General features: G+C 66.8%; 2 protein-coding genes across 2 annotated transcripts in view; one reads left to right on the forward strand and one right to left on the reverse strand.

The window, feature by feature from the left end:
- NOS3 (nitric oxide synthase 3) overlaps positions 1-5,670 on the reverse strand; it is a 13,051-nt gene extending 7,381 nt beyond the window's left edge. The window contains exons 1-10 of the mRNA XM_032443172.1: positions 4,558-5,670; positions 3,405-3,507; positions 3,170-3,318; positions 2,450-2,612; positions 2,287-2,378; positions 1,674-1,815; positions 1,455-1,594; positions 795-969; positions 365-466; positions 5-261 (exon numbers count right to left, since the gene is read on the reverse strand). Of these exons, the coding sequence (XP_032299063.1) occupies positions 5-261; positions 365-466; positions 795-969; positions 1,455-1,594; positions 1,674-1,815; positions 2,287-2,378; positions 2,450-2,612; positions 3,170-3,318; positions 3,405-3,507; positions 4,558-4,850 (1,616 nt within the window). The 5' untranslated portion in view covers positions 4,851-5,670. The remainder of the gene's footprint in view (positions 1-4; positions 262-364; positions 467-794; positions 970-1,454; positions 1,595-1,673; positions 1,816-2,286; positions 2,379-2,449; positions 2,613-3,169; positions 3,319-3,404; positions 3,508-4,557) is intronic.
- Positions 5,671-7,863: 2,193 nt separating this feature from the next.
- KCNH2 (potassium voltage-gated channel subfamily H member 2) overlaps positions 7,864-10,329 on the forward strand; it is a 19,703-nt gene continuing 17,237 nt past the window's right edge. The window contains exon 1 of the mRNA XM_015852747.2: positions 7,864-8,224. Within this exon, the coding sequence (XP_015708233.2) occupies positions 7,873-8,224 (352 nt within the window). The 5' untranslated portion in view covers positions 7,864-7,872. The remainder of the gene's footprint in view (positions 8,225-10,329) is intronic.

Genomic DNA, 10,329 nt, shown 5'->3' on the forward strand with positions numbered 1-10,329 from the left:
GGATGGGATGGGGTGGGATGGGATGGGATGGGGAACGGGAGGGAATGGAAGCAGGGCTGGGCACACCTGGTAACGGAAGGTGGGGCAGAGCTGGTAGTTGACCATCTCTTGGTGGAAGACAGGCGTGATGCTGCCCGACATGGGGGGCACAATCCACACCCAGTCAGCTGGACAGCCCCCACGGCAGCGGTACTCATTCTCCATGTGCTTCATGAAGGACTCGGTGGCTGAGTGGTGGTCCACGATGGTCACTTTGGCCTCCTGTGAGGACAAGAGGCTGAGCAGTGTCCGGCCATCGTATGCACACAGCCCTGAGGGAGTCCCTGCTGTCACTGGGGCCACCACCCCCACCGCTGTGTCCCACCTGGTAGCTGTGCAGCACGGCAATGTTCATCTCCACGGCGGCCTTGTCCTTCCAGAGGGATGAAGTCTTACGTGTGTCCAACCCCATGCGAAGGGCCACCTCCTGTTGGGGAGTGGGGGGGGTCAGCTATGTGTGTCCCTGTCCCCATGGGGATGGGGACATGGGGGCGGGATAGGATGGGATGGAATGGGAGGGGGATGGGATGGGGATGGGAATAGGGTGGGGATAGAGGTGGGGATGGGATGGGGTGAGGATGCAGTTGTGGACAGGGTCAGGATCCTTTATCCATTCTGGGGCAGGACAGCAGCCATGGGCACCCCCAGACATCACAGCAGAGATGGTTGGGGCCTTCCTTCCTACTTCCCCCTGCTGTGCCCCCGGGTTCAATGCATGGACCCCGTGGTGGTGGGGACACGGGGCTGATCCCCACCTGCAGCAGGTTGTAGCGGTGGCTGTCACAGAGGTTCCTGGTGCCGATCTCGCTGCTCATGTACCAACCGTTGAAGGGTGCAGCCGGGAACTCCAACCCCCCGATCTCCAGCAGCATGTTGGAGACAGCAGGCAGTGCGTACCAGCGCAGTCCCAGCTCCCCAAACCACTCCAGCCTGTGTTGGGAGGGAGATGCGGCCCAGAGCCCCACACCAGCCCCACAGCAGAGACACCCCACTTCCACCCTTGGCTTCTGGCCCCGCTCCCATCCTCTGCTCAGAGGCTGTGCCAGGGTAAGCACATGGATGCCCTGTCCCCATTCTTATCCCTACCTCCATCCCATCTCATCCTGTACCCAACCCATCTCCCCATACCCCACATTGCCAAGTCCCCATCCCCATCCCCATTTCATCCTATCCTATCCTATCCTATCCTATCCTATCCTATCCTATCCTATCCTATCCTATCCTATCCTATCCTATCCTATCCTATCCTATCTTATCCTATCCCATCCCATCCCTGTAACCCCATATCTCTGCATTCTCCCCTCATCCCACCATCATCCCTATCCCATCCCACCCCACCCCCACAGCCATGCCCACACGTTGCTCTGGCACTGGGTCCACCCCCACCCTTCAGCCCTTTGCCCAGCTCCACTCACGTGGGGTGTGTGAGGGGCACCTCCAGGACCAGCTCCGATGGCAGCGGGAAGAGCTCGGGGGCTTCGTCGGGTCCCTGCAGCAGCAGCGGCAGCACATCGAAGCGCCCACTGCCCGGACTCCATCCATAGTGCACACAGAGCTGTGGGCACAGCGCGCTCAGTGGGGCCGTCATGGACCCATCCTGGGGCTGGGGGGATGTTGTGATGCGGGACTCCCACCTCAGTGATGTCGACGTTGGCAGGGTCCCCCAGGATGGTGCCATCAGGCTGCTTGTAGCCGGCGTAGCGGATGAGCTGCGCATTCCAGATGCGGAAGTCGCCGCGGCCCGGCACCCGCTGGGGGAAGATGGTGATGGCCGACCTGCAGGAGCGGGATGTCACCGTCCCTTCCTCATCCCCATGGTGATGGGGTGCCCCATCCCTGCCCCAGGTTCACCCCACCTCTGCTCCGTCCTAACCCATCCCCACATTCTTCCCCTTCTCCTTTTCCACTTTTCCCCTTTCCCTTCTCCTCTTTTTTCCCCTTTCAGGTGTCTACCTCCATTCCCATCCTTTTTCCTATCTCTGTCCCTATCCCCATCCTCAGGGCCTTCCCCATCCCCTCCCCATTCTATCTTCCGTCCTTCCCCATCTCCACCCCCATCCTATTCCCACTCTCATCCTCACCCTCAACCCAACAAATCCTTATCTCCATCATCATCCCCATCCCTACCTCCATCAACATCTCATCCCTAATCCCATCCCACCCCCATCCCCATCCTATTCCCACACCCCTCCCCATCCCACCCCCATATCCCCGTCCCACCCCACATCCCCCCACATCCCCCCTCACCGTATGTTCCCTCGGTTTGTTGCATACTGGATGTGGGAGCAGAGGAAACCAAACATCTCCCCAACGCTGGCGCAGTCCCGGGCATCGAACACCTGTGGGCAATGCCATCCCGTTGCCCCCCATCCCCCTCCCCTCCCCACAGCTGTGGGTCCGCGTGTCCCACCTGCAGTTTGTTCCACTGGATGCGCCCCACGCAGCGCGCTGCGTTGCGCCAGGCCTGCTTGGCCCCAAAGATGAGCTCAGCCTCCTGCAGCTGATACGTGCCCGAGCTCCGCACCGCCGCCTCCACCTCCCGCAGCCGCTGCACGTGGGCTGCAGAGTTCTCCCTGTGGGACCACCGTGTTGGGGGGGGGCCTGGTACCACCCTCTGGGAGATCCCCGGGCATGGGGGTATGTGGGGCAGGGAGGAATCTGGGGGGGGTGTTGGGGTTTGGATGGGGGGCAGTGGGAGGGGAAAGGGGATGGGAGCAGAGCTGAGGGGTGCTGTGGGGCAGGGATGGGGGTGAGGAATTGGGGCACTGAGGAGTAGGAATGGGAATGTGGGTAGGCAGAGGGTGGGGATGGAGGCAGCGATGTGGGGCACTGAGGGTCAGGGATGGGGATGAGGATTTGGGACAGAATGGGGCAGTGCTGTGTGATGCTTCTGTGCAGGGTGACAGACGGGGTTATGGGGTGTTGTGAGGCAGAATGGGGACAGGGCTATGGGATGCCCTAGAGGACAGCGCTGTGTCACCATGGGGTGGGGGCATTCGGGGTATCTGGAGCCAAGGTTGGGGATGGAACTGTGTGAAGCCATCGGGCAGCCATAGGGTGAGATGGGAAGCTGTGGTGTGGGGCTGGAGCAGCGCTATGGGGTGCAGTGGGGCAGGAGGGCAGCACTCACCGCCGGATGGATGTGTAGTATTGGTCAATGAAGTCCCGTGCCAGAGCCAGCAGCTCCTCACCACTGCGGCCGCCCTCGGCGCCGGGCACCGGCAGCTGCTTGGGCAGCACCAGGGAGCCCAGGCAGCGGCGCGCTGAGCACGGCAGCTCCTGTGGGCATCCATGGGGCTGGCATCTGTGGGGCAGCCCACACCCAGCCCCATGGGGTGCCCCACACCCGCCCTCCCCGGCCCCACCTGCTCGGCCTGGGCGCACAGCGTGTCATAGGCGATGCTCCCTGTCTCCCAGTTCTTCAGGCGGGCGAAGCGCGTGGGCTCTGCGTGCCGGGGGGGCACCGGGCTGTGGGGTGGGGAGCACTGAGGTGGGGGACCCCTCCCCATGGGGCTGCGGCACTCGGGGGGCTCTGGCCCCCCAAATCCTAGAGTGGGGGTGTGTCCCCATGGGGGCAGTGGGCAGGCAATGGGGGCAATGGGGCACTGCTGGGGGCAGCACTGCGGGCAATGGGGAGGTCTGGCCCCTCAGTGCCCCTCTCCCCTCGGTGCTGCTGGGGGGCCCGGACCCCACAGCCACGGGTGGGGGCCCGGCGCAGGCTCGGGGCGTGCCTCAGCCTCATGCATGCGTGTAAGCGTGAACAATAGCGTGAGTCAGAGCGGCCCCCCCGCCCGAAGGGGTTAACCCATCCTGCCCCCCACCCCCAGCCCGTGCTGCCCTGTCCCCACAGTGAGGCTGTGTCCCCCGTCCCAGTTCGGCCCCACACATTCCGTCCACCCCAGTGGGTCCTGGTGGGGTCCAGAAGGCTGCAGTGAGGGTGGGGGGGCACCACTGTGCTCATCATAGGGCTGGGACACCAGCCCGGTGCTAAGGGCAGGGGGGATATAGGGCGGAGGCTACAGGGCAGGGGGCAGCAAGGACGGAGACAGTAGGGAAGGGGCAGATGACCCCCCTGTGGGCAGGGAACCCATGGCTGTGCTCCACATCCTGCCCCCACCAAACCGACACTGCGGACATGGCTGTGGTGGGGTGAGGATCCATGGGGATGGGGACCCGTGGGGACCCGTGGGGATCCGTGGGGGTGGGGTTCCATGGAGATGGGGCTCTGCTCGGGGGGCACATCTCCAGTGGGTGCACGGCTTTGGTAAAGACACAGCTCTGTGGTGCCAGGGCTCCGATGGGGCACATCCCTGGTGGGGACGGGGCTCCACGGGGTCACATCTGGGTGGGAATGGGCTCCTCTGTACGGGAATCCGTGGGTCCCCGTGTCCGTGGGGTTCCCTTTCCCGGTGGGTTCCGAGGAATCCCCTCCACACACGGACGTCCCCACGCGCCGCATCGCTCCCTCCACCCGGACCCGGGGACCCGTCCGACCCCCGACCCCTCCCCGGTACCCACCTGCCCTTGTCGGGGCCGGAGCCGTCCTCGGGCGCGGGGCTGAGCTGCCGGGAGCAGAGCCCGCAGGAGCGGGCGGCACCGGGCAGCACGGCCGGCAGGTTCCCCATGGCGCTGCGGGAGCGGCCGCTTCCTCCGGAGCTGCGGGGGGAGTCGGGACCTCCGGCCGCCCCACGCGGGACGAGCGCTGCGGGTGCGGGACCTGCGGGAGAGGAGACGGAGCTTCCCGAGCGCGGCCGCCGCGGGGCCCGGCGGAGCTGCGGGTGGTGGTCCCGGTGACCCCGCGGGGAGGACATCCGGACGGCCCCCCCTGCGGCCCCCACCCAGTTCCTGCCATTGACGCTGCCAGGCGGATCCCGGCCCCCCCCTCTCCCCCCTCCCGCAGCTTGTGGGGCACCGCGAGGCGACCCTGCGTGGGGAAGGGGTGAAGCTGGGGCCAGGGCTGGGTTCTGAGTTGGGTTTGGGGTCCGGGTTGGAGTTGAGGTTGTGTTGGGTTTGGGGTTGGAGTTGGGCTGGGGTTGGGATCAGGATTGGGATTAGGACTGTGATCCGGATTGGGATTGGGCTGGAATTGAGTTTGGGATCAGGACTGAGATTAGGGTTAATGTTGGGTTAGGGGTCAGGTTTGGGGTTGGGGTTGGGTTTGTGTTGGAGTTGGGCTGGGATTGTCATTGGGATTGGGTTGGAGTTAAGGTTGGGATCGGGGTTGGGCTGGGGTCTGGGTTGGGGTTGGTAGAGGGTTCCAGTGCTCCTGGATTGGGAGTTAAAGGGAGGGTGGGGGTTGGGTGGGTTTGAGGTCAGAGCTGGGATTGGGGTTAAAGCTGAGTTTGTGGTCAGGGCTGGGGTTGGGATTAAGGTTGAGGTTGGACTAGTTAAGGCTGGGGGTCAGCACTGGGTTTGGGGTCAGGGTTAGTTGGGGTTGGGTTGAGGTTGCCATGGCACTGGGGTTGGAGTTAAGGTGAGGGTTGGGGTTGGGTTGGGTTTGAGGTCGGGGTTGGGGTCAAGGTTACGGTTGGGGTTGGGATTGAGGTTGGAGTTAAGGTTGGAGTGAGCATTAGGTTTGGGGTCAGGGTTGAGGATGGGGTTGGGATTAGGTTGGGTTTAGGGTTGGGGTTGGGGTTGGAGTTGGGGCTGGGGTTTAGGGCTGTGTTTAGGATAGGGATGAGGTTAAGGGTGGAGTTGGGGTTGGTGTTGGTGTTGGGTTGGTTTTAGGATTCTGTTGGGTATGGGGCTGGGGCTGGGGCTGGGGCTGGGGTTGGGGTTGGGGTTGGGGTTGGGGTTGGGCTTCTGCAGGTGACGCAGGGATGCTTTGAGCAGTGCTGGCTGCGGGGCTGGATGGGGTCTATGGGGGATTTGGGACCACCCTGCGGGGGGGGCTCAGCGGGGGCAGGGGGGGGGGGGTTTAGTGACGGGAAGCCGCGCCCGGCCCCGGCCCCGCGAGTTTCCTTCCTGCGCCTCGGAGCAACGCGGCGCTCGGCCGGGGGGGGCGGGGGGTGGGCAGGGACACCGCGTGTGTGTTGGGGGGGGCGGGGCTGAGCCGTCCATCACCGCCGAGCGCTGCCCCCTATTGGCCGCCCTTCCCGGGGGGCGGTGAGCGGGCGGGGGGGGGATTCAGCACCATGGACAGCGGCAGAAAGAACCGGGGGGGGGCGGGGGGAGCCGGGGCGGGGCGTTCAGCCCAACATCCCGACCCGTCCCCCCCCCACAGCACCCATCGCACGGACCCCGCTAGGTGACCCCCATCCCTTCCCCCCCCCACCCCCAACACGCCCCGCCCGGTCAAAGCCCCTCGGGGGCTGCCAGGGGGGGTCGGTGGTCGCGAGGCGCCTCACACGGGGAGGGGCCGGGGAGGGGGGGGGGTTCGGGCCGGGGGACACCGTGGGAGGAGCCCGAGGGCGGGGCAGGGCCTGGGGGGCCGCCCCGGGGGGGGTTCGGGGCTATTGGCTGCGGCCGCCATCGCTCCTCCCCGGCCCCGCTCCGCTGTCAGCGCGCAGCTCTCGGGGGGGGGTCGGGCCGAGCCGGGCTGAGCCGGGCCGGGCCGGGGGCTGCGGGGCAACGCCGGGGGCTGCGGGGCGCCGGTCCGAGCAGAACCGAACCGCACCGCGCGGCGCCGGGCCGGGCCGGGTGGGGAAGGGGCGGGGGGGGCGCCGTGATAAATCACCCCCCGGCCGGCCGCCTCCGTGCCTAAATAAGGCCGATGCTGCGGTGCGCGCTGAGCTGCTAGCGGGGGGGGGAGGGGGGGGCACCCGCACCGCCACCCGCAGCCCCGCGCGCTGCCCCGCACCGTGTAGCCATGGGGTAACGGCGGGGGGGAGCGGGGCGCGGGGGGGCTGGGCTCGGCTTTAACCCCTGCGCGCCCGCCCGGCCCCGCCCGCATCGCCCCGCACCGCCCCGCACCGCCCCGCACCGCCCGTCCTTGGCTCAAGGGCACCGGACCCCCAGCGGCGCAGAGCGGGGCCGTCTCCCCACCTCCCCACCTCTACCCGTCGCCCGCCCCCCCCCCCCTCCCGCCGCCGGCCGCCGCCGCTGCCCATGGCCCGGCCCATGAGCGGGTGCGGATGGGGCAACGTCGCCCAGAACACCTTTCCTTGGACACCATCTCGCAAGTTCGAGGGCAGAGTGAGTGCGGGGGGGAACGGGCTGGGCGGGCGCGGGGGGATCGGGGGATCTCGATGGGGTGGGGGGGTTGGGGAAATGGGGTTGTGAGGCGGCGCCGGAGGGGGGAGTTGGGAGGGAGTTGGTGGGGCCGGGGTTTGGGATGGGAGGGAAGGGGTTGGGGGTTGGGGGTGTGGAGGGATGGGTTTGGTAAAACGCTGGGGGAGTTGGGGATGATCCGGGGGGCTTTGGGGGTTGGTGATGCTGGGGGGCGTTGGGTGCTGCCAGGGTTGGGGCCGTGCGGGGTCCAGTGCGGGCTGTGGGTGCGGCGGGGCCAATTCGCGGCTGGGGTGGGGTGGTCCATGGGGGTGAGGCTGCAGCGGCCCCGTGTGTGCCCATCTCCGTGTCTGTCTGTGGGCAGCCTGGTTGGGGGGCAAGTGGGGGGAGCTGGGGGGCAGCGGGGGGTCTGAGATGTGTGAGGATGTGGGGACGGGGGGGGGCTGGGATGGACGGGTGTCACATTGCAGGTGGTGGCTGGGGAACGCTGCCCTTCCCATCACCGCAGCCCTGGGGTGGGGGGCACAGCGGGATGTGGCAGTGCCAGCAGCGTGGGGATGGGGATGGGGATGGGGTCCTTTGGGGACAACGTGTGGGGGGGTGAGGGGCAGAACCACGGGGTGGTCCCCGGAGATGGGATGGATGGATGGATGGATGGATGGATGGATGGATGGATGGATGGATGGATGGATGGATGGATGGACGGACATCTGTGTGGTTCGATGTGTGGACGGCTGGTCTCATTGCTGGGATCAGCCCCCCCAGAGCTGCCCCCTGCCCCCTCCAGGCCGCAAATTCATCATCGCCAACGCGCGTGTTGAGAACTGCGCCGTGATTTACTGCAACGATGGTTTCTGCGAGCTGTGCGGGTACACGCGCGCCGAGGTCATGCAGAAACCCTGCACCTGCGACTTCCTGCACGGGCCCCGCACGCAGCGCAGCGCGGCCGCACAGATCGCCCAGGCGCTGCTGGGCTCTGAGGAGCGCAAGGTGGAGATTTGCTTCTACCGCAAGGACGGTGAGCGCCGCGACGTGGGGTCGGAGGGGCGGGGGGTGCTGCGGGGTGACCTCCAGCACGTGGGGATTGAGGTGCGGGATTGTGGGCCGGGATCAGGCGATCATTGTGAGGATGCGTGCCCCACATCTGCCCCACTCCATGGTGGCTCCGTGCCCCACAGCGCCCTGCTGCCCCCCCCGGGTCCATATGGGGCTGCACGGCCCCCACTGCGCTTCCCCATGGGGACTCGGTTTGCATGAACACCCGGCCTGTAAACTCCAAGCCCCCCACCCACTTTGGGATCCCCCCCTGCATAAAAGGTTTTACCCGCTGTTCCCATGGGTGCAGCTGTGTCTGTGGTCAGGCCCCGCTGGGGCTGTGGGGCTGCCCCACGGAGGCCCTGTGCTCCCACAGCGGGTGTCCCAGCTCTCAGCACAGCTGTTACCACCACGCGGCACTCGGCCCCAGTTCTGACTCCCAGCTGCCACGTCGGGCACTGGGGCACGAGGGCAGTGGGGCCCGCTGCCAGCCTGCCTCCCCACGACCCCGCTATGGGGCAGCTGCGGTCCTGGCAGTGCCAGGCACAGCACACGGCGCTGCAGAGCAGGGTTGGCTGCGGGTGCACTTTGGACCCACACGGTGCTGGGATGCACGCGGCTGCTTGATGAGCAGCGCTCATTAGTGCCCGGCTAATTGGCTCTGCCCGGTGCTGGCTGGCAGCTGTGTGCTCAGCAGATGGGAGGATGCTGGTGCTGTCCTTTTGGTGCTGTGCCTGCTGTGCCATACCATGCCGTGCCATGCTGTGCTGTGCCGTGCTGTGCCATGCTGTGCTGTGCCATGCCGTGCTGTGCTGTGCCATGCCATGCTGTGCCATGCTGTGCTGTGCCGTGCCATGTCACCACACTGGCACTGAGCAGGGCCAGCGGGTGCCCCGGGTGCGCAGCAGGTGCCGGAGCGGCTGGCGCGGAGCTGCCCGCGTGTCCCTGGGGAGCGCGGTGCTTCCTGGGGTATTTATAGCCTGCAGAGCATGGGGGGAGAGAATGGAGCAGGGGGGGGCAGCTGCCTTTAACTCTGCTGTGCCCCCCCCAGCCTGCAGGACCCCTCCGTCCCACCAGCCCTGTGCCCACCCCTGGTCTGGGGGTGCTCGGGGGGTCCTGGCCCTGCACACAGCTCCACTGCTCTGACAGGGTGGGACTCTGGCTGCACATCACTGCAGTGCCATGGTCCCACGGTGCCCAGAATGGCACAGCTGCAGCCATGCACACAGCCTGCAGCCTGCAGCCCCCTGCAGCTCCTCAAGCTGCAGCTGTCCTCACGTTGCACGGTAACCTAACGCTGCAGCCGGCCTTGCTTTGCATCACGGCCTTGTGCTGCAGACATCCCCACTCTGCACCGTGACCTCGTGCTGCAGACACATTTTTATTGCATGGGAACCTAACGCTGCAGCTGTCCTTGCAGTCACCATGCTGCAAGGCCATGGGGCAGGGTGAACATTGGGTCAGTGTGCTCCAGGTGCCAGGAGGGTCTCAGAGCAGAGCTGCCCCCCTCCCCCATGTTGCCGTGGTTCAGTTGCTGCATCCTGGAGCACTGCTGCGCTGTGTTTCTGTGGGGGCCACACGGTGCCCATCTGTGGGGTGTCCCCATCCCGCAGTGCATCCATGGTGCTGGGGGGGGGCGGGGTGGGCAGCACTCGGGGTGCTGTGTGCAGTGTGGGGTGCACAGAGTGTGGGGTGCACAGGGCCATGTGGGGCTGCCCGGCTCACAGTGGGGGTGCCCGGTGCCCCCTGTGCCCCCCAGTGCAGCTGATGGAGCAGCACAGCCCCAGAGCAGAGCTCCATGGGGTGGGGGCACAGGGATACGGGGTGCAACCCCACCATGGGGGCTGTGCTGGAGGCACCCCCACCCCACAGCCCACAGCCGGACCCCATGGGGATCTCGCAGCCCCCAGACCCTCCCTGTGCCCCCCTCCATCCCCGGGTGGTGGGTGGGCACGGGACGTGGGGGGGGGCACCAGTGGGATGGGTGGGAACGGGATGGGCACGGGTGGGGCGAGCGCGGTGGGTCAGGCGCGGGGGGTCTGTAAGTGGGTGGGACGCGGGTGGGATGGACACGGGTGGGACGGGCGC

The sequence above is a fragment of the Coturnix japonica genome, chromosome 2 (assembly GCF_001577835.2).
Source record: "Coturnix japonica isolate 7356 chromosome 2, Coturnix japonica 2.1, whole genome shotgun sequence".
Classification (NCBI taxonomy): Eukaryota; Metazoa; Chordata; class Aves; order Galliformes; family Phasianidae; genus Coturnix; species Coturnix japonica.